The sequence below is a fragment of the Olea europaea genome, unplaced genomic scaffold (assembly GCF_002742605.1).
Source record: "Olea europaea var. sylvestris unplaced genomic scaffold, O_europaea_v1 scaffold630, whole genome shotgun sequence".
Lineage (NCBI taxonomy): Eukaryota > Viridiplantae > Streptophyta > Magnoliopsida > Lamiales > Oleaceae > Olea > Olea europaea.
In genome coordinates, this window is record NW_019264661.1 from 65484 (window position 1) to 92332 (window position 26849).

The following is a 26849-nucleotide window of genomic DNA, read 5'->3' on the forward strand; positions in this document are numbered from 1 at the left end:
ATTAAAAAATAAATCAAAGAAAAAAGTGATCTTCAATAAGCCCAATACCTGGGACATGCTACCCATTGAGAACCCATCCCTATATGTTTGGCTTGGTCCTTGACCTGTTATCTATATCAGGTGAAAAAAGAAAAACTCAGAATTTGAACAAAGTCAATATCAAAGCAGAACACAAATTAAGGGAAAAAAGATACATATACTAGAATTTCCACTAACATTGGAAACATATCCTGGTTGAGACAATGGTCCACCCACAGATGGTTGGGTCTTCGGATTTTCCGAAGCTGAAAAATTGAAGTTAGACCCAAAATTTCCAATGGATTGTTGCGAAATATGGCTGCCCACAGCAGCACCAGCATTCCCATGCCCAGCACCAAAACCTTGGCTTCCTGGTTGTGGAATTTGAGGAACAGTTCCAATATGTCCTTGTACAGCACCACGAGTAGGAATGGCATATGGCTGAGCTGGAGAGGTACCGTGGTAAGGGATGGGCACTCGAGGCATTGAATAACCCGCAGGATGAACACCTGGTTTGTGGGTACCACTGGATGGGCCAGGTGGCGTGTAGGAACCTGCTCTAAGAACAAATCTTTTAGCTGCTGCAGATAATAGAGAACTATGTTTTCTGCTTTAAGCATCAAAAACAATTATTCAAGCATGCCTTTTTTCTCATCTTAACATCTTTTTCACAGAGTTCATCTTGAAATTAGTCTGACAACTTGCACTATTTAGGTAACAACTGAAAGCCAACTTACCCCTGGAGCGACTGCTACTCCTATCGGCATTAAGGCTTGATGAAGCACTGGATCCAAAACTATCATTATGAGTAATTCCTGCCCCACCACCAAGGAAAAGTCTACGATCATTGTAGATCTGTGCCACATGAACGCCACAACATATTTCAATGCATCATAAATAATCTCTACCAACATTTAACACAAGCCTTTCATCGAATGCCTCACCTTTTTTGGCTTTTGAAACTGAACCATACTTTGCTTTAAATTATTTAGAGGTCCTTCAACCAAGCACTCATGTTCCTGATAAATTAGAATTTCAGAAAGGATATGATGTAGAACTAGATTACTTCCAACATTAAATGATAATTCCAAAATGATTCATTATATCCCAGCCCAAAAGAATATTTGGACAAAATTCCATCCGACCAACCAAATATTGCCAACTTAATACATCAATATACACAAATCATGACAGAATAGCAACACAAAGCAGAAAGCAAAGAAAATACCTTATAGTGCGTCAATAATCCATTCCATAGAGGCTGTCTGCTAAGCACTTTTGGATTTCCCAAGATAACAATACCATAACGAGCACGTGTGAGGGCAACATTAAGCCGGCGTGGATCATTAAGGAATCCAATGCCCTGAATATAGGCAAAATGAGATTAGATCACATACTAATCAAATTTTTAACATAGCCATGAAAATGGCATGTGCAGAAAACACACCACCACCCCTCTCAAATCATAAAATTCACCAAAAACCAATTTGAAGCACAAGCGTGGAGTATATGCTCCACTAGCTTAATTCAATAGATCATCTAGCCTGCACCAGTCATCGCTTAAGAGATACTGGAAAAATATAACTTGATGTTATCAACAATAAAACATAGGGTCACCGCAGAACACTGGCAAGTAGGTACCACCAACAATGCAAGATATATCAATAAGGATTGCAGTTATTGTGCCAATGTCTCAAATTATATGTAAAATACAAAGTTGGAGATTTTCAGATTGCATTCCAAGAAAAAACCAAAAAAAAACTAGTAAACTCACTTGATGTTCATTACTCCTCACGCAAGACAAGATTATATAATCTTTTTCCCTTCCTTGAAATGAATCCACGCTTGCTACCTGAGAGAAGTAAAACTTGTATTTCCTTCGCAAAGTTCTACAAAAAGACTTGATTCATGTTGCGATTAGTATGCGTTGCAAATCTCACCTCAATTTCTTTGTATAGCTGCTGTCTTAAAGCACCATTTCTTGACATATAATTTACAATGTACGCTCGTTGACCTTCATACGGTGTTATAACCCCAATCTATAGAGTTTCAAACATAACTGTCAGCGTAAAATATAAAAATCTGCCATTGAGTAGAGCTTTAAAACTAAAGAAGATCCAAAGGCACCTGACTAGGAACTACGCCACTCTTCAAAAACGTAGTTACAATTTTTTCAACATTTGCAGCCTCCGTCCTATTTAAATAGGAAGTTCCACTAGCACTTATTTCCTCTTGTCCCATCTACAGTAGACAACTATGCAGATTTAGCATACCTTTGAAGAACTAAAGAATAGAAAGTGAGAAAAAAATAGAAGAGAGTAGACAAGTGTGCGTGACTTCTAGAAATGCAAGGAAATTATAGTTGAAACTGATATTGATCAGGCATCTAACTTCCATTTAAAGAGAGAAGAAAAAAACAGTAAAAAGTCTGACATGAAGGTGGAGAAAAACGTAGAGGCTTTTAGTAATAAAAGAAAAACTGGCCCATGTTTTCGCATTTAGCATATGTTTGGCCAGTGTTATAAACAATAAGTTTTATAAACAGGTAGAAATGGCGGGTAAGTGGGTAATACTTGTAGGTCCAACAAAATATATGGCTAAGAATTGGTTTGCCAAACATACTCTTAATAAAACATTACACCCCTGCAAAAATCTTTCACAAACGTGCACAAAATCCATATCAACCTCTCCACAAAGGCACTAGGGCTGAAATTAATATGTTTCATGTGAAACAAAACCACAAAAAGCAATATACCTGAACATAGAAGAACATGGGACGGTTTGGCACTGGCCAGGGAAAATCAATTCCAGGTGATTGCCTTTCATTAATGGTCACTCCATTTTGAAGAGTACCTTCATAAAAGCTGTTGGATGGGAACTCTGAAAGTGAAGGATGCATCCTATATTGAACCTAGGACGAGAAATTCAAAGACAAGGGGTAATGTTCAAATTCTTTACAATATGAGGCGGCTAAGTAACAAAACACGTGGGTAAACAACCATAAAAATAAGACAAGGTAAAATAAATGATAATTTAACATAGGAACACACTAAATAATGATGACAAATGTAGCTAAGGTCAAGCAGTTGTCTGATACAACCATCTCACGCATCAGCAACTCAAATTTGTGCATATAGTATGATCTCTCTATTGACAGAAGTTTCAAGTCATGGTTTCTAATACATTAATTGGACAACAATAAAGCAGAGTACAACAGCACAGGCAATCAGGTAAAAATAAAATACAGCATTTAATCAAGAGGCAAGGGAGCAGCGGTATGCAGTTGTTTAAAAATGCTATTTGAGGGTCTTACATAGAATACCGCCTATGCAAAGCTTCCATAAAAAGGCCACAAAGCTTACTCCTTATGTGCCATTTTTGAGGCTTATGATTCAAGACTAGGCGCAAAGACACTAAGGTGTTTTCCCATCAGTGTTGCATTTTCTGGGAGTTTGATTACTAGCCTTAGCCTTTTACACTGATTTTTTTCTAATCTATAATATTTTATGGGTTTTTTGTAATTTTCTCTGCACCTTTACACTCCGGAAAGGGAAGAAGAAAACACCATTACTATTTACTAGTGGAGGATTATGGCAAAGATTGATTATTGATGAGGAGCATGATGCTTAAAAAAGTTCCTATGGTTTCATTAATCAACTCTAGATACATAAATAAAGGCAAACAATTAGCACAAATCTTTCTCTGACAAGTACATTAAGACAAGCAAGCATCATTTACCTGCAATCTAATTGGCTTCACACCAAGTAGCACAAGACGTTCGAACAGTGATTGGGCTAAACCAGCACGTGCTGCTTTCTTGCACATAATGACTGGACCAAGCTGGCAGTGGTCACCAACAAGAACAACCTAACATAGAACTTCAAGTTAGAGTCAAAAAGATTTAAGGATGAAGTTACAGTTTTTTAATACCTGTTTTGCCCCAAGAACCAAAGGGATAATACACTCAGGCTCTGTTGCTTGAGTAGACTCGTCAATAAGCACCTATTAACACATTTAAAATAAATAAAATTAATACAACAAAATTAGGAACAAGAATACTAACTATAATGATCATTGTAAGGTGGCCTCCTCTGCTCAATTTTCTTCATTTTACCTGGCGGAATCTGAAATTTGATAGACGGGGATCTCCAGCACCAACACACGTGCAACAAATGACATCAGCACTCTGTGATATCTCCCTCTCTGTTGCTCGCTTCAGAGCTTTATATTTCTTCTCATCACTACTGGATAACTCTCCTGTAAAATTTAGAGGATCAGAATCAACTAGTAGAGATGATAATTTGATAAGCAACTAAAACCTGTAGGTTCAGTGGTATATCAGAATACAATGTACTACTTCATCAAAAGAAGAAACTCAGGATACCATCACTCTCATAGTTAATTGACATTACAAATTCTAGGAAATCTCCAATATTTAGAATTTGTTGAAAAAAGGTCAGACGACAAGCTCAAAAGAGAAGCATTCCCAATTCCGTGGATGTTTGGTTTTCATTACTTAAAAATATGGTCCATGGGTTTTGGTCAGGCATGAAAAAGATGATAAACACAAGAAAAGATGAAATTGCATAGAAAAAAAAAAATAAAAGTAACATGTTCACAAACTAAAGCTGCACTGCTTAGAATTTGTTGAAAAAAGGTCAGACGACAAGCTCAAAAGAGAAGCATTCCCAATTCCGTGGATGTTTGGTTTTCATTACTTAAAAATATGGTCCATGGGTTTTGGTCAGGCATGAAAAGATGATAAACACAAGAAAAGATGAAATTGCATAGAAAAAAAAAAATAAAAGTAACATGTTCACAAACTAAAGCTGCACTGGCCATTGTTTATTTCTTTTACACCTCAGACTACATGTTAAGCCTCCAGTCTGATCTCCATAATAAATTACTACTCAATCAAGCTGTGTAAGAGACATGATTCCACATTTCACATTCATGGACGACCGCACACTTGTTCTTTAAACTTCAAATGGAAAATACAGCCTCAAATTTGAGTTTACGGCATTTAACAAGGGAAAATTATGCAGAAATGGGAAAAAATTTCAAGTCTTGGCTCTGGAATTGCACCCAGTCAAACAAGGACCTTCAATAAGACAAGACCAAACCCTTGCAACATAATTTAAAGTTTCATATTTAGGACTACAACTTTTTCATGTATATTCAAATATACTACATAGGACTCTCAAAGTCTCTTCAACGATAATAACAAAATATGGACTTGAGTCTTTCCTGAAGTCAATATAAAATGCACCATAAAATATATAGTCAAGACATACTTTGCAGTTTATATCTGATCAGCTTCTGTTCTTTTCTCACTTCTTTCACACTTTCTTTATCAAATGTTATCCATACAACGACTTCGTACAATCCAACATCATATATTGGTACATATCATGACATTTGAATAAGAAAGAACTATATGAAACGGTTAAAGTAAAGGCAAATTACCCAAACAACAATGTTTAAAGCTTCGTAATTACAATATAATAGATTAATTCCAAAAGATACTCAGGCCAGCCGAACAACATCGAGCTGATCAATAGAAATACTCCACCTTTGTCATATCACACCACCACTACAAAAAAAGGGGGAGGGGGAGAGAGGAAAAGAAAGAAGCAAAACAAGAAAAAAAAAATCCCACCTTGTTCATCTTTCAGTTGCTGTAACTTGTGAAGTTCACTTTTTTCAGATGTATCAAGATGCCGAACCTGTAAACAAAAAATGAATTCATGAGATCATAAACACGAGACCCAAATGTGCATAACGATTAACTTATGAGTTATAACTAATAAAAAACCTGATAATGCAGGGTTAAATGCTCCACAGGAGAACTAACAGCTTCCCTTGACTTTGCACAGAGTCTGACAACCTGAACGTCAACAAATTAGTGCATAAAAAGAATACAAATACTCGTATATATCTGAAAATTTTGTCAGTTTTCGTTAACTTTGCGTTGTACTATTTAGTTCATGTCAACGAAAAAAACAATTTTATACAACAAATTTGCCTTTAAGTCACTAAACATTTCTCACATTATTTTGGCTTTCATAATGTTTTAATGATAAAATATCTCGTAATGTTATATTCCAAAAGTTCAGAATGGGGTTTGTCTTGTCCTTCACATGTCAAAAAAAAATAAATAAATAATAATAATAATAATTAATAAATAAATAAATATATATATATATATATATATTTTAATAGAAAAATATAAACATATTTATATTTTAAAAGAAATCTCTTATATATTATAACTCTGGATAAAAAAAAACAATTTGATTATTTAGACTTAGACTTAAGAAATACCAGTAAAAAAGTACAAACAGTTTGTAATAATATAATTAAGTGTAATTTAGAAAATAAGCCACAGATATTTATAACTATCTTAGTCACATCGCCTGGCGATCCCAACATTCTACTGTTCTCTAAAAGGCCTGCCTACTCTATTATAGTCCAGCTTGGAGAACATAGTACTAGGACTTACTAGACTACTTATTTTCCATCAGAGTGCATAGAGAAGTGTGGTGGCAGTAGTAGTAGTAGCAATAGTAATTGTAAGTGTGAAAAAGAAAGAGAATGCCAAGACCTTTTGCTCCCAAAAACTTTTCTATTTAAAGAGACAGTTTCATTTGGTTAAAGCAGAAGTTTACGACTTTTTGACTAAATTTTCATTATTAGAAAAGATGTCAAAACTTTTTAAAAAGAAAGATTCCCACTTGAAATTTTAGACACTTGTTAGATTTTTGATTGGCCAAAAGCTTTTCGGTGAAATGAGTGCCTTTTCCACTAAGGGTAGTTTGTTTTTGGATTGAGAATTTTTCTGGAAGAGAGATTTCAAAGGTTTTTTAGATACCAGAACCAAAAACAGCCTACCCCTCCTCCCCCCATTTGGTATCAGAGCAAAAGAGGAAGTAGAGTGGGACGTAAAAGAGTCTATGATTTTAGAACTTACAAGCTTAAGAAATAATAAAAGTAGTAGTAGCAATAATAATTGTAAGTGTGAAAAAGAAAGAGAATGCCAATTACTAGAAGAAGATAATTTATTAGGACTTCTAGAAGAAGATAATTTATTTGGACTTATAGAATTAATTGATAATACTATAGATGATGCTTATAACATACCAGATAAGACAGTTTTAATAAATAAAATAGAAATGTTAGAATATAATAATAAAGGAAAAATAATAAAAATAGAAGAACAAAGTCAAAGTACAAAAGCTAAAGAAAAAGAATATGTTCAGGTAATATGTAGTCCAAAAAAACTTAAAAGTATTAAAGTAAAATGTTACATAAGAATAGGACATTATGAAATAAAATGTTCTGGTGGACTATATTTAACTAAGTAATCAAATTTTTCGCTGGGTTGTCCTAAAAGATCCCAAATCTCTTTACCCTTTTCTGTAGCAGATTTATCAGTCTGCTGAGTCTGATTATCTAATTTAGTAGAGGAATCAACAGTCCCCTGAATCTGTTGGGCTTTTGGTAAGTCCACAACATTCAACAGATTTGATAAGTCTTTACCGGCTACCGTTTGAGCTGGACTAGCTATTGACTTATTGGGCTCCATAGTACCTGTTGGATATTTGACTTTTAAATCCAAAATCTCTTTTTCAAGTTGGGCCACTTCTTTTGGAGTTGGATTCTTTCTAATGAAAGGTTCTGATTGGCTTCATTAATAACTTTATAATTTCTTTGCATACACTCACAATATGGGCAAAAAATATTCTGGTCTTTACTTGGAGAGAAGTCTAATGGAGGGTCAGAGTAATTTTTTAAAGAAGATAAATAAAAATTTATTCCTATATGCTGTCTTGCTGCATCTAATGCTTCTTGGAAATTTGTAAAACCTTTGTAAAGAGGATCTGGAAAATTTTTAATACAGTCTAAAACTTCTATCCAAGAATGGAAAATTCTTGGATTTTTTCCTTTAATAACAACATAAAATTTAAATCTTTGCTTGTTCTGACTAAAATGTTCTGATAATGCATTCATACATGCAAGAAAATATTTTTGATCTTTTGGATTCTTGTTATATGAAATCCATAAATTATCCAAAATACATTTTTCTTCTCTAGATAAAGAAATATGAGGTAAAATTTTGAAAGAAATATTACTAATTGAAAATACTATAAGTTCTTGGTTTCCAAACTTTAGTTTGTTTTGTAACATTGGTCTGTTCTGATTAAATGAAGTCTGTGGTAAAGAACTTGATGCAAATGAATTCCCTGGTGGAATTCCTGGTCTTAAAGGTCTTAGTCTTGTCATCTGTATAATAAAATTATGTTAAACAAATTTAATAATTTCTATCTATTATTATTCTACTTAGTATATCTGCCGTTTTATTATCATTACCTTTAATATGCTCAAATTCTATATTAATTACTGTATTTGTAATTCTATCTATAAAATTTAACTATCTTCTTCTACTACTTTTTGAATCTATTTTCATTTTATTAACAAAAGAAGCTATAGCTACACAATCTGTTCTTATAGTTATTTCTTTCTTAGATATAATAAATAATTCAAAACTATCCAATGCATAATTTATGGCTAATAATTCTGCATCAATGCTACTTAATTTCCTTTTTCTTTATAATTTCCACTATTGTATCTGCAAATTCTTTCTGTACTTTTATCAGTATATTTATTAGGTTTACATATTAATATAGCTCCTCATCCTATCATACTTCCATCTGTTTCTATAATCAAATATTTTGAATCTAATGGCATGACTAATTCTGGTAAGATTTTTATTTTTTCTTTTATTTGTTGTACTAATTTTATGTCTTCTTGATTAAAAAATCTTTGTCCTGTAAAAGATGTCTTTGCATATAAGGATCCTGCTATTTTTCCCAAATCTTTTATAAATGGTCTAGCATAATTTACTAATCCTAAAAATTTTTGAATTTGCTTTAAATCTTCAAACTTATCTGAAAATTCTAAAGCTTTCTTAGCAATATGAGGTTGTAACTTAATTTTTTCTTCTCCTATGTTAACTCCTAAAAAGTCTATAAATTCTTTGAATAAAATCATTTTCTTTTTACTAATTATTAAACCGTGTTTAATAAATTCTGAAAATACTATTCGTAAATGTCCTCTATCTTCTTTTTTATTTTTACTAAATACTAAAATATCATCTATGTATACTATTACAAACTTACTATGTTTATTAAAAATATTTTTCATTTTTCTTTGAAAAATACTAGGTGCATTTTTAATTCCAAATGGCACTACAAGCCATTCAAAATGTTCTTCTGGACAAGTAAAAGTTGTCCATTTAATACTTTCTGGATGCATTTTTACCTGCCAAAATCCTGATTTTAAATCAAATTTACTGAAAATTTTACAGTCTTGTATTTTATTTATTATAAGTTTTTGCATTTCTTCTAAGCTTTCTATTCTTTTTCTAAGAATTTTTATTTCTGAAGTTTCAATTCTTTCTTTTGAAATTTCTGGGTTAATTTCTTCTTTTTCAATAAGGTTCTTTTCTTCTAAATATTTTATACATGCTTCTTTATAACATTCTAAACATTTAGCTCTAAACTTTCTTACTGGATACCAATTGCATAAATAACAAGCTATATTATCTGCTCCTTTATATTTTTGTCAATTATGTAAACATTCTATAATTATGTTATTCATTAAATTTAATTCTTCTTGTAATCTTATGTTAGAGAATTCATCTATTATTTCATAATCAGATTCTCTATTTTCTTCTAAATTTTTATCTTCTATTGATATAATACTATAAATAGATTCTTTGTCTGAGATGTATTCATCTAATTGTATTAAATCTTCATTAGTATATTCTATTAGTATACTTTTCTTATCATAATTATTTATTCTTTTTGGACAAGTCTTAGATAAATGTTCATTACTATTACAAACATTACAGCTAAGTCTATTTTTATAAGTTCTTTCTGGTTTAAATTTCCTAACATGTCTTTTTTCATCTAAATATGATTTTCTTTTATTGGATTTTCTAAGAAAGTATCTTTTCTTAAAAGGTCTTTTATTATTTCTTTCTTTATTACTATATTTATTTTTTCTTGAACTAGAAGCTCCACAAGTTTGTGGAATAAAAATATCTTTACAGAATTTATAATCTGTCTTTTTAAGTTGTTTTTGAATTTATAATTCTACTCTTGTCTCAAAAATTCCTCGATTATATAATATTTCTGGGTTAAGAATTCTTAATCCATTAGTTTGAAATCTTAAATAATCTTGTTGAGGATCTATAATTTCTTCTATATTTTGATTATATTGTACTGGTCTATTTAAAATTCTTTCTATTATGTTTCTGCTTATACTTGAAGTACTATTTCTAGATGTAGATGCTTCTTCATTTATCGTTCTAGATCTTCCTAAGAAATGATTTGTATTCATCTTGGAAATTTATACTCTTTAGGTAATCTTCTAGTTACTTTTTCTTTTCCTGTTTCTCTAAAACTTAAAATTTCTAATGTATTTGTTAAAGCTTTTAAATCTTTTTCTATACTTGATGTAGATATTATTTCTATTTCTTTAGATTTATTAGAACCTAAAATTCTTTTTATTTCTGTTAAATCTACTTTAGATGGTATTTTTTTTAATTTAACAAGTTTTTCTAAAATACTTGAATTTTGATTTTTAATATAATCTAAAGATTCTTTTATATTTCTAATTTCTTGATCTCTAACAGTAATATTTTCTTTTATAATTTCTAAATAATTAATTTTCTTTTTATTTTCTAATTCTAAATTTTTTGATAAATTTATGATTAAGTCTATTAAATAATTCTGACTTGGATTTTCTGAAAATAAATTATGTAATTTATGCTTATTTTCTAAATTACACTTAATTATATTACTATCAATTGTTTGTATTTTTTTATCGGTATTTCTTAAGTCTAAGTCTAAATAATCAAACTGTCTTTTTGTATCCAGAGTTCTAATATATAAGAGATTTCTTTTAAAATATAAATATGTTTATATTCTAAAGAAGAATCATGAAGAAGAAAAAGAAATTGCAAAATGTCCAGATCAAAAGGAAAAAGATGAAGCTAATCATTCCAAACTTTCAGAAGAAGATGAAGATCCACAGAACAAAGGATACAATAATTCAGACAGTGGAATGTCATTTTCATCAGTGGCACGCTATAATCTTGATACATGATAAGATTCTCAATAATGCAGAACAAGACAATTTTTTATGGAAGAAAATAAGAAAAAGCTGAAGATTTTTTTTAGACTTTTTGACTAAATTTTCATTATTAGAAAAGATGTCGGAACTTTTTAAAAAGAAAGATTCCCACTTGAAATTTTAGACACTTGTTAGATTTTTGATTGGCCAGAAGCTTCTCGGTGTAGTGAGTGCCTTTTCCACTAGGGGTAGTTCAGACTTTTTGCTCCCAAGAATTTTTCTATTTAAAGAGACAGTTTCATTTGGTTGAAGCAGAAATTTACAACATGTGTACTCTCTGCTATCTAAAAAACCTTTGAAATCTCTCTTTCAGAAAAATTCTCAATCCAAAAACTATTGTACAAGTGAAGTTCTTGTGAATATTTTAAGGTATTCTTATTTTCTTAAGTTTATTTTAGAACTTTAGAGACTTCCTAAAAGGAAAATCCTTAGTTGTAAATCTTTTAAAGATGAATTTATAAATCCCTGATTTATATTTTACTTCTTTATTTATGTTTTTCTTGAAGTAAATATTTGTTATATTTCTCATTTCATCTTATGCATATAATAAAAGTATAACTTGATTTCTAGAAGTCATACTGTTTTTAGGTTAATCCTGAGTGACCCAAATAAGTGAAAACTTTTGGCCGGAGTGAACCTTTTGATGTTTTCTAGAGATGCTAGGGAAAGGGATAAATTAATCTAAGAATTTTATAAGGGAGTGTCACGAGTAACCTTATAAAAAGAAATCAGGTTCAAGTTTATATGTCATAGGTGGTGAAAAAAAAGGGGGGGATTTATATATGATTCTAAGAAAAGATTTATAGAAAACTAAGGAGAGTACTGAGTAGGATTAAAGTTATTAAAAACTAAAAGTCATCAACAGTAGCAACAGCAACAAACAAAACCAAAAACAGCCTACCCCCCCCATGTAGGGCATGCCACATGGTGTTTAAAACACGACTGCATATATCAGGAAAGTGTCCCTTGAGTGTTGTGAAAATAAATAATATACAGAAAAACTGAGATGTCAGACACATCCTAGAGTTTTTGAGAAGCGTTTGTGCCCACTGTCAGACACCGACGCTCCACCCTAGGTGTGTCCATGCTTCAAAAGTGAAAACTGAACATTAAGTCTTAAAATATAAGAGCTAATCAACCAGATAAAAATCGTTTAACAACCTCTAAAATATATAAATAAAAAGAAGCATGAAAAAAAAAATGTGCATCAATAGTGGGATGATTTCAACATCATAAATAGCCACTACGTCGCAAAGAATCACTAAGCATCTTAAAAACATCGTCCCATTCTAATGGTCATTCATGACGAACGCCATGAAGCAAAATATTCAAAACCACAAATCACAAGTTACAAAAGTAGCTTTACAGGCAAAAGCTACCAAATTTCGGTGAGAAATAACTACTTAATGAAACTGGGCGAAAGAAAACAAAGTATTCTAGGCAAGATTTCGTAAAAGATGCAATTTAATACCTTCAAACCAGTGGCACTTATCTTTTCAGCTAGCTGGTCTACAGCCACATTACTTGGAGCACAGACCAAAACCTGAGTGGAACATTTAATACCAGTAAATAGAAACAAAAATACATTGTGAAAAAACCAGAAGTGTTTTCAAGTGAAAGACGAAAGTAAGCAGTTCACATTTTGCAAGGCAAGGAACAGCCGCGAGCATGGGCAATATACCTTTCATGTCTTATTACTCGTATTTTAAATCAAATAAAGGTGCATGGAAGTAAATAAGTGTTTTAAAAAGTTTGCCGATATAATTCACAGTAGCATAGTATAGCATCAGAAAAGAAAAGAAAATGAGGACGACCTAATAGCACATATAATGTAAAAGCCCATTGTTACTAGTCTTAAGGTGGGCCATAAGATATAAGATAATATTATGAGACAAATATATCTTTCCCAAAAGATCTTAAATTTACTCACTTCCTTCCTCAGTTTAGGTGATATCTTAAGAGACACACCTTAAGTAGCAGTTAGCACTGGCTACCCCTAGACGAGTCTCAAAAATGCCCTTTTGAAACATTAAAAACTAGTAACTAATTTACCTGTCCCTGCCCTTGCTTGGCCATATGATACACAATTGCAGCAGAAGTGACAGTTTTCCCTGTTCCAGGCGGGCCTTGGATCAGACTTATAGGCTTTTGCAGGACACTTTTTACAGCAAAAATCTGCAGAAGTGTACAAATCAAGACACAGGAAAAACACCAACAAGTGGAGGGGAACTTCAAATGAATAATACCATTATAAGGAACATTCTGTGAACGCATTTCCAAAAATAACTCTCTGAAATACGACTAAAAGATCTACATTGATGTCTACAAAAACAAAATTAATGCTCTTCCTCACACAAATGAGATAGATGGATAGGCTCCTACACCGATTACTGTCTCATCATGTGTTATCAAACATCAACTTCAAAAATTTTACTTGTTCAAAAATACAATAAATACTTTCCCTGGGCGCTCATCTTCACTCTTACCAAAGCTATTTACTCCCTCACCGAACATCCTCATTCTCATGCACCCGTTCCTACTTTTCAGAGGAATTAAACATGTAGAGAGGTCTCTACTATCAAACCAGCCAGAACAAATTATTTGAAGCATAACCAAATCACCAGACTTTATAAAGAATAAGATTCAAGTGAGAATTATGGATAACAAGACCATACTTGAGATGCATTGAGTTCTGGAAGACCCGGAGCACCAAAACGCCGAGGCAGAGCATTACGAACCATTTGAATCTCAACTTCATGGCCAAGCAAGTGATGGTATATGTATCTGCATTGTGTGAAATATTTAAGATAAACTCATCCCAAAGAAACACGTGCAAATGAAAGTGTTAAGTATGTGGATTATTGATATCACCTGCAGACTAAGACTCTCAAAGCTAAAGTAATCAAATTTCCTCCACCGCCCCATCCCAAAGCCCAAAAAAAAAAAACAAAAATAATACAGAAATTTTTTTTAGAATAAGACGTGATCTCTTGTCAACCAATGACTTTCAAGGCAGATTTTCTAGGAAAGGTTAATTAAGTGTTGTAGCTCACCATTAGTATTTCATGACCTACACATCACACCTCAGAAACAATATTTACTACAAATACGGAAAGGATGTATCTCGCATATGCCTTTTTACATGGGAGATTGTAGGCAGTTACATAAGATGATAATGTTTTCACCTCATGCTCTATATCAGCTAAGGCAGAAAAATTACCAAAACATAAAAAGAAGGAAACAATCTTTGGGAAGAAAGAAATTGCAACATGATCGCACAGCTGAAGACTAGAAACAGGTGAAATAAAATGAACACTTGCAAATAACTTGCTATGCACTAATGCATTATGCCTTCTGGACATCACATGACGCGTAGCTATAAGAAAAACAGATTTCTCCTTTCCAAGGGAAGGGGTGGGTCCCCTTTCCTGGGATGGATAGAGTTCACTCTCAAGAACTGCATGTTCACAACACCCACCCACCCCCCGGGGCACGTGCAAAGGATCTTAGTCTCTGTCCATACACAAGCATATACAGAACAATTTATCCAAATTCTCTGTCTTAATACTTTACTAGATGTTAAATAAAGATAACAAGAAACCAAAATTCACACATTCAATCAACAAAAAGAACAAGATGAAGTGTGTAGAAATGTGGCACTCACCCACTGACACTTGTCTCATCCACAGCAAAAGTCTTCATTGCTCCCTGCATCCGATCAAAACTCGTGCTCTTCCAAACAAAATCAACACTAAAACCATGGGTAACATCGACAGGTACACCCTGCAAGCAACATGAACAGAGTGATCAACACAACTCTAAACATGGATAAAGCATTGAAGACAGAGAAACATATAAAGCAGTGAAAAATACCTGACTAGCACGAAGCTCAAGAGCAACTTCCTCTTGTGCAGTCAATTTTATCTGAGGAAAAAAAATAAACAAACGGTTGAGGATATATAAAATGCGAAACTGAATCTAAAAAGACCAACAGACACAAGCGATCTAGATCCAATTATCTTTTGGTAATAAATCGGGACCTGCTCTCACCAACAAGATGGCAGATCATGTCGCCAAAAATATATTCAGCAGTCAGTGTGATTCGCAATTATATAGGCAGTCACGATGAGTAACAAAACACAGCAGGCAACTAAATATAGAAAAAGAGGTAGCATACCACATGTCCAACAGACTGAAAAAATGGATGAGCTGCATCCCCTGAATGACGCAGCCGCAACTCATCACCAGGTACAAGGCGCAACTCATTATCTTCCTACAAAAGACATGCATTTTTCATTTAAAACGGTGAAGGCTACAAGTCAAAGAAACTAAAAGAAACACAATAATTACCTTTGGGAAAACAAAATATGCAATACGCTTTTTGTTGAGACCAATGTCCCATCGAATCGTTAGATTATCTTTGCTTTGAGACTCCTTCATCATCTGTCAAACAAAAAGCAAAACTGAAATACTCATCGAACCGTTGAGAAATAAAATATCACAGGAATGAAATGGATAATGTATCATAAAGAGTTCTTGCATTAGGACAAAGAGATGGGTTCATTCAAATAATCAGTGTTTTCTGTTTCCCATTTCTTTGGATTTTCTTCTGTAAGAGGTAGATTACAAAAAAGCACTCAAAGATGTAGTCATACCTTATCATAGTCCGCTTCAAGATTGATTAATGGTGCAAAAACATTTTGATACTACAAAGAATTGAAGAGTATTAGCATTAGTAAAACGAATAATCGTAAACGTGAGAGCCACTTTTATGGATATAGCGCAGAGCAATTCAGGTGATCTAATAGACTGTACAACTCAAATTCATTAAAAGCACCTGATATGCATCCTTGTACTTCAAAGCTACAGGCTGAGGTTCATCATCGACACCAGGCTTCTCAAGATCTTCTAAGGTAGCATCGGGATTTGTCTTCCAAAGCTCTTCTATTTTGTTTATTTGTTGTGCACTAATTTGGCGAGCTCTCAACTGCTCTTGTTCAGATGGGACCTGGAGTTTTGCAATCAATCAGAAGAATAGGATAAGAAACACTGTGTAATACTCCGGGAAATAAAATTAACAATTAACAAACCTTCACAAGCCACTGCAAGAAACATCTATCATCAATAAGCGGGCACCACTGACTCAGGTCCCAATTCATGTCTTTCAATGCATTGTTACTAAGACAAGGTTCCCTACAAAGCAGGACAACCACACTTTCTGTCTTTGCAGATATGAATCCCAGAAGGAAAACATTTCGGCATCCACAGTTGTAGCATTCAAGAATTGTTTCTCCCAGGGGACTATCTTTATGAAGACAAACTTCCTTGTGCTTTGCTCTCACCTAGAAATGGTAAAACAAAGCAAATCAAGTAACTGAACCCAGAATGAACCTTACAAAATTAGTTGAAAACGTCAATAATCGCAGTAATCCTTGAAGGCAATATAATTCTGAGGCAACAAAATTAATAGAACCATCAGATATGTAAAGCTCCTCAAACAAACATGGGTGAGTCACTGCTTCACTAATTTTACAACAAAATAGTTCATCTAAAATTCTAAAAGATCCCCTTTTGTTTTGAAATTAACCCGATAAAAAACAAATATATAGAAGTGGCAAACAAATTTAGTAAGTGCTGTTTTGTGACTGGTGAAAATTTATGAACTAACATAAACAATCCCAAAAATTCACTCTAAATACATTTATGTGTGTATAATTGGGGGTGTGATATAGAGTGCTACAGATATGTATTATCTAAGTACTTTTACTATGACTCATGATGCTTGCAAGTGGTGTCATCCAGGGCATCAGCTTGCTATAATTTCAAAAATTCATGATAGATTTTACAATCTCAACTGCTGGTAATTGTTGCAGATTCTATTGTCTTATTTTTTTCAAGAAAAAATGGTAAAAAAAATAATTGTACACGTTAAGAACCTTTCACATGCCAAGGGCATTTGAACAAATAATAACTTCTTTCTTTCGAATTTCAATGCAATAATAAAGTGGTAAAAATAAGCTACGTATAGCTATCTTCTGGTTTCTAATTATACTCTTAAGGCTCGTCTAGCACATAATTTTACCAGAGTTCACCTCACGCCAAGTGGATTTCGTTACAAGAACAAAGCATAAGTCCCCCACTAAACTTGGAAAAATCCTAGTCCCAACAATAGGCATCATGAAATAATCCAAGATAGGATCCAAGAGATCAAATTTGCATCCCATGCTTTGGTCATATGCAACAGACAAAATCGCCGTTGAAAACATGGGGTAAATCAACACCAGTTCCACAAACTGGAAAAGAAAATCTAATAAACTGAATACCATCATGTCATGTGCTTCAATGGTGTCAGGAACTACTTCGGATCATAACCCTTAAATCAAAAGGTTTTAGTCATTTGACTGTTTTCAAGAAGACTTAGCTTCAGAGAGTCAATGATGCCTATGGCCTGGATATTGATAAGTAATCCCTAAATATTGATACTCAAACCCATTCAGCTCCTTGTGTGCGACTTTTGATGCCCAATAATTAGTAAATGAAATTTTACGGCCTTTAACAAGGATTAGAATTTATTATTAGCCTCATAAATAATGTGGGAGACCGTTGAGATCGTTTCACACACTCTCACGCGTAGAAGAAAACCAATCAAATCTAAGCAAAGAATAAGCGATCAGTCATCCCCCAATAGGTCCCATATACACTAATCAAACAAAATAAGCACATATGCACTGCAAAATAAAACTTCTATATTCATTTTTGTCTTCTTCACTCACCAAATGATTGACTATGTGCGAACCAGAAGTATTCCCGCGCGAATTACAAAACCATTTCCGGCATGATGGGACATTGCAGCGAACCACACAGGCCGGGTTTGTAACACCACAGTACCTACAAGCATGCTCTGTAAAATCCCCATTTCTGTACTCAAACCCTTCGTCATCCCCAGTCTCTTCAAAAGTCAATCCCCCCATCCCTGCTGCCAACGCTTCCACCACACCTTCCTTACTATTATCAGTACCACGGGGTTTAGTCGAGGGGGAAGCATCTAACAAGGGGGCTCGGTCCGCAGCTGCGGTCTCCGATGCGGCAATTGAGTCGGAAGGTGTGGGCCACGCGGAGGAGGAGGATCGGATAGGCTGTGAGAGCTCTGGGAATTCAGCGTAATCAAACTCCTCTCCTTGCGTGTTAAATTCCAAGAATGTGTAAGCATCATTCCCTGTATCCGGCTGCGACGCCGTTTCATACAGATTGTTCGTCTGTGAATCCATAATCGACTGGAGAATCAGAGTAGATGGGATATTTAAAATTGTATTTATATCGAAGAATGACGGTTTAGGAATTTAGGGGAAAATAGAATTAAAATTGAGAAGGAAGAATGAGGGTTAGAGTTTGATGATGATGTGGAAGGGGGAATATATAGTGTACGATGAATCGGACGGTCACATAAATTGAAGAATTAAATTGAAACCATTTTTCATATCGAGTAAATTCCATAAGGTCCTTGAAGTTACGCGAACTTTTAAGTTGGTCCTTAAGTATTTTTTAAATCATATATTCTCCGAAAAATCACTATTCAAAATATTATTTTTCTCAATAATGGCCATCAAAAAGGGCCTTAAGCAATCATGTGAAAATTGATATTCTAAAAGTCCGTTTGATTGTAAGAATGAAATTTGAGTTGAAAGAAAACGAATTTCAGATAATTGAATCACTTAGAATTTATTTTACTGAAATTGTTAATTAAACGTGTTTGATTAGTATAATTTTTCACCTGAAAAATCAAACCCAACCAATTCCTCAAAAAGGTAGACCAATTGTCAAGAAAATTTGGCCAATCAAACATACAAAAAGATGAAAAATGTAATTTAATTTCCTACTTCCATAAAAAATTTGTGCAATCAAACAGGCCTAAGGATAGTTCAAGAGTTGAGTTTGATATTATAGCTTTGTTTGAAAAGATAGGATCTAGATCTTGCCATTTTACATCGAAAAATAGGAATAATTTGATCTATTTTCTCTTATGATGCTACTTCTACTCTAATAGCTTTAAGAAATTGAAGCGAAATTTAAAGTTCGTTTTTTTTTTTTTTTTTTTTTTTAACAATTTGATTGTTTAAATTTTTAGTAGATAATCGTGTAAATGAGATTGGCTCCTCATAAAGTACTAAAGCCATTAAAATGATGATGTGGACATCAATCCGTTAATTTAAGTTGTAGAATTGCAAATCGGTTCATTGAAATGTGATTGTTGGTCCAACAAGTCTTTTCTATTATCATTTTCTAATCCTAGTCCATCAATGGCTCATTTTGCAAATATGCTTTGATCCTAACTCCATTACTTCACCATTCACACACAAAGTAAAAAACACTACACATGGGAAAAAGTAGTCCAACAAGAAAAGTAATTGGCCATCTTGCATTACTAAATACTTAATAAATTGGCTAATAAGTTGAAAAAGTAGTTCAACTCGAACGTATTATCGCTTGCGTTGTCCAAAAAAATCGATTATCGCATGAGGTGAAAAAGTAGTCCAATTGAAATGTATTTGCCGCTAGTGTCATCCAAAAAGGTCGAATGGCACGTGTAAGAGGACCATATCATAGTACTAAATTCAATTAATTGATTAACAAGGTGAAGAATTCTTTGAATTCTATCCCAAAGCTACTGAGTAAAAAATCCAATGCTCAAAGCAAGTTTCAAATATAGTAAAAGCAATATGTAACAAAAATTATTGCAATTTATAGAATAGGAAAATGTTCTCAAAAATCATAACATGACTAGAAACTCCAAATTATTATTCCACTTGGGAATTTCAATACTGATCAACTAGATCATGCCTTGTACTGAGATTCAAAATGAGAAAATGAGATAAATGAAAAAACTCTCCTACAAAATAGCCGTCAAACTGAACTGAACTTGATAGGGGGATTCTCCCTGGTTCATAAGCAATATATGCATGGTTTAAGCTGCACCTTTTGTCACACTACCAATTCTATCAAGCTCTTCCAAAGCGGTCCAAAGCTTTGGATCTTCATAATCTTTAATTAGAAAAGAAGGCTTTGCTTCGATCAGCAAGTGTGCAGGATTTCCTGTCGTCAAGCCAATAACAGGCATCCCTGCTGCAACCCCCGCTTTTATTCCCGTAACAGAATCCTAGACAACCAAAAGATATATAAATTTTATGAAGTAATAGCAACTGACATTGAAAGAGTGTGGATGAGGTCAAACCTCAAATACAAATGTGTGATCCTTGGAGATATTGAGAATTTCAAGCGCCTTCAAATAGGGGTCAGGGAATGGTTTAGCATGTTCACAATCACTTCCAACAACTACAGTATGGAAGAAATCTGACAGTCCAAGAGTTGAGATCATCTGTTCAGCATTTGGTCTAGGAGCATTAGTAACAGCGGCTCGTTTCAGACCACGGTCTTCTATCCATTTTTTCAATTTGTACAAACCATTTACAGGTTTCAACTGCTCCTTAGCCAACCTTTAGTTTCACTCAAAAAAAAATATTAGTAAAGGCGGGTTAAGGAAAAAGTTGCATTAAATAAAGGAGAACAATAAAATTCACCTTCTGAACATAGCTTCCCTGTCATCACAAAGTTTTACACCCTTTTCATAATCATGAGGGAAAAGAATAGAAGCAATATCATCATTGTGCCTTCCAGCAATATTCATGATAAAGAATTCCTTATCAATTGGGACGCCACCATTGAAGCCAATCTGTTAAATATCTCAGCATTTTTAAAAAGCCCGTAGAGCATTGATGAGATGCATTGAAATTAGTTAGGTGTTTTTACTGTATCTACATAATCAACAAGCGCTTTATGAGAAAAGAATCTATTTTTTCTCCATGCATGACGATGTCTGATTGGCAATATCATTATAAAAGTAAATGACAAAGAATAGTCACACCTCCTGAAGCATTTCACGGAAAGCATAATAGTGGAGGGGATCTGAATCGCACAAAGTTCCATCAACATCAAATAGCACTGCCTCGACAGGAGCAAGTTGAGACAGAGAACAAGTGCTGTTTAAGAGAAAAAGGCATCAATAAGTTCCCCTTTAACTGTTTTCAACCAATAACATAAATAGATTATTCTCTTGATCAAAAAAGCATCCAATTCGGAGTACATCAACTTTTACAAAATTTTGTAACCACGGCAAAATAGCTGTAGAGAACCTCAATCTTCTTTATACAATAAGAACTAACAAAATTGACATCATTGATTTCGAAAACATTCTTCTGATCACTTCCTTGGTAACCAATTACCACACAGATTGTTGGTGCTTAAAAATATTCATTTTCAGCTCTATCAGAGGTGAGAACCATATTCCTGGTATCAAAATTTCTCCTCACATTTAGCATCTTCAAACCGTGATTAAATCCATCAGGCAGAAAATGGAATTTGCAAATGGAGATATTCAGGCAGCATAAGGATTTAGAATAAAGTCATTTGGTATTCACATTGATAGTAAAATCATAGGGTATCTATGAAAAAATTAATATAATTGACATAAGCAAACATAGTCAAAGAAAAAAAGTATATGCAGACATAGTTGAAAGAAACAGGAGACCCATAGAAATCGAAAAAAGCACGTGGTAGGCCTGAAATGAAGCCGGATGAGCTAATTAAACAAACTGGCACCAGAAACATCAGACAAACGTAATTGTAAAACAAATTCAATTTTCCGATAGAGATTTGGAGTTAAATGGGCCTACGTGAATGAAATAGCCAGGCGTCAAACTTTCAGCATTTTCAAGTTATTACACGAGAATGTAGCAAATTTAACCGAAATTCAACGATCTATAAGCTAATGGCCATTTAAATTCATTCCAATAAAATAAAATAAAAAATAAAAAAAAAAGAGTGAAAGATGGTTTATACTCTAATATTCTATCACAGAAGGAAGAAACATATATTTGAATCAAAGCACGAAAAGAGAGAATATTTGCATAACCTCACCTGTTTTCACCCGAAGAAATTGTCATCCTTTGATGCAGGCACAAATTTCACGAAATGTGATGCAAATATTGGTAATCTCCCGAGAAATGGGAATTTATAAATCCGGGTCCGGGTCGAGGACAGGTCAAGTCATGGGTGGAGAAGGTGGAGGGAATCTTGCACCGAATCAGGCGTGAAGGGCCTTCTCTCACTGGCTGACAATTTTTTCTCACTCAGTTGACAAGATGAATTTTTTTATTATTTTTTATATATTTTTTACAATGTGTAGTCGAAAAATGAGAAAAAAAATTTGAATTTACGCGTAAAATTAATTAATTGAAGATATTTGATTGTCAATATGAAAAATGCATTTTCTCTATTCAAATTCTTACTTTTGTGCTATTTGATTGCAATTTTTTTCATGGAAAATATTTTCCTTACTTTAAGTCACGTAATCATATTTTCCTCGCAATCAAGGATAATATTTTTCTTATTTTCTTTCCATCCAGATTTCATACTTACAATCAAACGCACCTTGAAATTAACTTTTGAAAAAATGATTTTTTTTTTTTTTTTGAAAAATGAAGCCTAAACAAAGACTTAATCATGCCTAGCCACATCACTCGCATATTCCTTGTTTGTGAGCAACTATTTAGCCTTTCTCGTAGAAAAATTATAGTCTGATTCCAAATAGTTGAACCTTGTGATATTAGTGTTGGAATAATTAATAATTTCATATATGATCTTCATATGATAATTGTGTTTAGGCCAAATTTATTAAGTGATCAATTGGGCCTTTTACACCTTACGGGTTATAATTAATTTGATATGGTAATTTAAAGTTCCGAAAATAAACCTTAATTAAAATTCTAGTCGTAATGGGACGGCTCAAATTATTTCCTATATATAAAGGATAGGTCCCCTCTCCTCTCCATATATTTCATTAGCTTGCCCCATTGATAGCTATTACTTTGTGAGGAGCAAGAAGGGGAAGATTTTGACTGCTATTACAATTATAATTCATATCAACAATGCCTTTCGCAGGTATGAATTTGTTTATATTAATTTATTATATGGTGATTCTTGATTCTTAGCATGATTATAAATAAATATTAACAATTGGTATCAGAGCTTTCATACTAAGATCAGAATCCATCATTAAAACAATATTCTTTCTTTGAATGAATAATTTTAAAGTTTTTGCTACCTGTCAATTTAAATCTTTGGAATTGTTCTGTTTTCAAAGTTTAAAATAATAATGAGGTTCAACTTTCCACGTGTTCTGTGGAATATAGATTCATTGAATAAACATGGATAAAGATATCCAAAATCCCAATCGTTTCTAGAACTAAGTCTGCAAACAGAACGGATTTGGCTCTTGGATAAGTGCAAGTGTACAAGCAGTCTTCCACCCTGTACCCTTGGAGGCATAACCTGCGATTTACCTCCCTCACGATACTCCAAGACAAGGGTGGTGGGGACCCTTAAAATTTGGGTTTAACCTTTAAGTCTGCAAACAAAATGTGTAAAACACTACCTCTCTCACCTCTGTATTTCTCAAACCATTGAATGAAGGAAATTAATTCAACTTGCCAATTGCCAATTGATGGTAATGTCAAATCCCAAATCAATTATCATCATAGTTGGTTGTCGGCTATTCCTTTTTTTTTTTTTTTTTTTGTTTTTGGTATTTCATTTTTATTTTTATTTTTTATTTTTTTTTTCCTTTGATGAATTAATTGCGATGAGAATTGATGTTATTGAAGGAAGAAATCTATTGAATTTGGAATAGAAGAAAAAGAGCCAGCAGCCATTGTTATATGTTTGCATTTTTTTATTTATTTATTTTTTTCCCTTTCTTATTAATGTTGAATCTGTATGATGTTTAAGAAGGAATTGAATCTATATGATGTGCAAATCGGACAGTGATTTTTGTCAGGGTTTGAGAAAGAAGCAAAATTGGGCGGTGGAATTAAGGCTGTTTCGGTCGGCTGTGATGTTTTTGGGGAAGGGGTCTCTCTTGCAATTAATGAGATGAGAGGACCCTGTCTGCAATTAAAGATTGGGGTTAAGATTGTAAATAATAAAAGGAGGACATGTCATCTAATTTATATAATTAAAAGGGCATATTAATAATTTTAGACCAGGGGTCATGTTGCAAATTTTTAAATGGGTTTTGACTCTAAAAATTTCAATTTTGACCCAAATTAAAAATTTTATTTAAAATTGACCCGTTTAAAATAATAATAATAATAATAATTGACAACTTTTATATTTTCATTAAATGTATAATTATTGTTGTTATTATTTGTTCGTTAAATTTCGCCTTTTATATATTAAAATTTTGTTGCCAATTTTAGTTCTCAATCACTGAATTTTGTCATTCATCGATTAATTATTATAATTGTACCATGATTATTATTTTGTGATTGAATTTTTCTATGGGCCTTGCGACGATTCTTGATTTCCCACTAAAAGAAATATTTTGAAATAAAAATGGGTGATAGCTGCCAAAGTGGCACACTCATTATTATTAATTCGATTTTCTCTACAATAAAAATACATATATTTTTGCCCAACAACTTTTGATTTATTGCATATAATATCTTGCCCAAAGATGTTATTATATGTAATATTTTTGGAAAATGGCATGAGAAAGTTAACGAGTTTATTTTGGTTTAGAAATTTCCTTCTGCCCAAAGGTGTCGGTGTTTCGAAAACCAGTGTAATTTTGTTAACTGGCTGCATGATGTGTTTTAAGAGTACCTTATAGCATGTTGTATTGTCGACCCAAATGTGACTTTATGATAATGCACCTAGACTCTTACCGTAATAAAATTCATATGTTTCGATTTAAATTACGGATTATCTAATTAATAGCCCATATTAATTAGTTGGATATTTCATCATCCATTTGATTTCATGCATTAAGTTTGGATGATATTAAGAGTGTGATATTTTATGTTTCCACAGTTTATAATGCCTCATCTCTTTCGAATCAATTGTCTGCTATTGAAACATTGACTGGGAATAACTATGTGAGATGGAAACGAGACGTAGAAATAGCACTTGGTCTTTTGGGCTTGAATTTTGCAATGGAGAAAAAGCTTGAAAAACCCACAGATAAGAGTACCGTTGAATATGTAGCCAAACATGAAAAGTGGGAAATGGCTAACAAACTCTGTTTGAAAATCATTAAGCGATCGATATCTGATTCCATTTTAGGTACCATCCCTGATAATGAAAATGCCAAAAGTTTTGTGGATGCCATAGGAAAAAAAATTTGTTGAGTCTAATAAAGCTGAAACTGGGGATCTGATGGATAGATTTATGAGCATGAAATATGATGGTACAAGTGGCGTTATGGAGCATGTCATGAAAATGATAAATATATCATCTAAGCTAAAGGCTCTTGACATTCCCGTTGCGGAGCCTTTCCTGGTCTATCATGTTTTGAATAGCCTTCCTAGCAAGTTTAATCAGCTTAAGGTTGCTTACAATGCTCAGTGGGATAAGTGGAATTTGAATGACCTCATAGCAGTGTGTGCCCAAGAAGAGTATAGGATGCGCCGTGAAACTGTTGAAACTGTGCAATTAGCTTTTCAGCCATCACAGAATAAGGGGCCTTCTCATAATCATAAATCTAAGTTTCGTAAGGGTAATAAGTCCCATCGAAGCAGCAAAATAATAATTTTAGTGGTCCCAAATGAGTTATAAAGAAAAATGATCAATGCAAATTCTGTAAAAAGAAGGGTCACTGGCAGAAAGACTGTTTTAAGTTCAAGACTTGGTTGGAAAAGAAGAAGAGTTCTTCAGGTATTCCATTGGCCTTAGTTTGTTTTGAGTCTTCTTTAGTAGATGTAATCTTGAATTCTTGGTGGTTAGACTCGGGAGTTAGTATTCATATTGCGAATTCCTTGCAGGGTTTCATAAGCAAACGGAGGTCAAGTGAGAATGAAGTGAGCTTGAGCGTTGCAAATGGATTCTAAGTGAAGGTTGAATTCATAGGAGTAGTGAAGTTAATTTTAGAGTCTGGTTTTTATATTGTTTTGGAAAATACAGTTTATGTACCGCAGATGAGACGGAATTTAATTTCTATACCAAAACTTGATGTTTGTGGTTTTACATTTAATTTTGGTAATGGAATGGTTAAGTTATTTAATGATTCTCGTTTGATTGGGAATGGCATTTTATGTGATGGTTTATATAAATTATCTTTGGCTTCTTTTGGTGATGTCTCATGTGTTACAAATGTATCAAAGAAAAGGGCTTTAATTCATGAATCATCCTCTATGTTGTGGCATAAGCGATTGGATCATATTTCTAAGGATAGAATGGAAAGATTAGTAAAAGATGAGATACTTCCTTCCTTAGACTTCTCCGATTTTGACACCTGTATAAATTGTATAAGAGGAAAGTTAACTAAGTCTACGAGGAAGGGTTCGACTAGGAGTAATGGAATTTTGGACTTAATTCACACTGATATCAATGGACCTTTAATTTTCGCTGTATGTGGGAATAAATATTTCATAACTTTCATTGATGGTTTCTCACGATATGGATATGTTTATTTGATTAACGACAAATCACATGCACTTGAGAAATTCAAAGTTTTCAAACTGGAAGTAGAGAAACAATGTGGGAAAAATATCAAAGTTGTAAGATCTGACCGAAGTGGTGAG

At 33.3% G+C, this 26849-nt stretch overlaps 2 protein-coding genes across 5 annotated transcripts in view; both read right to left on the reverse strand.

Moving 5' to 3' along the window:
* LOC111389897 (regulator of nonsense transcripts 1 homolog) overlaps window positions 1–18614 on the reverse strand; it is a 20565-nt gene extending 1951 nt beyond the window's left edge. For all 4 annotated transcript variants that reach the window (XM_023014879.1, XM_023014878.1, XM_023014877.1 and 1 more), the window contains exons 1-25: window positions 17991–18614; window positions 16308–16559; window positions 16055–16225; window positions 15873–15923; window positions 15568–15660; window positions 15395–15490; window positions 15091–15141; window positions 14882–15000; window positions 13893–14001; window positions 13270–13392; window positions 12689–12760; window positions 5834–5905; window positions 5678–5744; window positions 4133–4275; window positions 3949–4020; window positions 3757–3885; window positions 2774–2929; window positions 2146–2259; window positions 1959–2057; window positions 1793–1870; window positions 1247–1381; window positions 963–1037; window positions 756–873; window positions 217–572; window positions 49–111 (exon numbers count right to left, since the gene is read on the reverse strand). In XM_023014879.1, coding sequence (XP_022870647.1) covers window positions 49–111; window positions 217–572; window positions 756–873; window positions 963–1037; window positions 1247–1381; window positions 1793–1870; window positions 1959–2057; window positions 2146–2259; window positions 2774–2929; window positions 3757–3885; window positions 3949–4020; window positions 4133–4275; window positions 5678–5744; window positions 5834–5905; window positions 12689–12760; window positions 13270–13392; window positions 13893–14001; window positions 14882–15000; window positions 15091–15141; window positions 15395–15490; window positions 15568–15660; window positions 15873–15923; window positions 16055–16225; window positions 16308–16559; window positions 17991–18485 — 3309 coding nt within the window. In that variant the 5' untranslated portion in view covers window positions 18486–18614. The remainder of the gene's footprint in view (window positions 1–48; window positions 112–216; window positions 573–755; window positions 874–962; window positions 1038–1246; window positions 1382–1792; window positions 1871–1958; window positions 2058–2145; window positions 2260–2773; window positions 2930–3756; window positions 3886–3948; window positions 4021–4132; window positions 4276–5677; window positions 5745–5833; window positions 5906–12688; window positions 12761–13269; window positions 13393–13892; window positions 14002–14881; window positions 15001–15090; window positions 15142–15394; window positions 15491–15567; window positions 15661–15872; window positions 15924–16054; window positions 16226–16307; window positions 16560–17990) is intronic.
* A 1321-nt stretch (window positions 18615–19935) lies between these two features.
* On the reverse strand, window positions 19936–22392 carry LOC111389901 (haloacid dehalogenase-like hydrolase domain-containing protein Sgpp). Its single transcript, XM_023014885.1, has 5 exons — window positions 22189–22392; window positions 21137–21251; window positions 20793–20944; window positions 20447–20708; window positions 19936–20371 (listed from the first exon to the last, which is right to left on the reverse strand). The coding sequence occupies exons 1-5, from the start codon at window positions 22212–22214 to the stop codon at window positions 20180–20182; spliced, it is 747 nt and encodes a 248-aa protein (XP_022870653.1). The 5' UTR covers window positions 22215–22392; the 3' UTR covers window positions 19936–20179.
* Between the last annotated feature and the right edge of the window lie 4457 nt (window positions 22393–26849).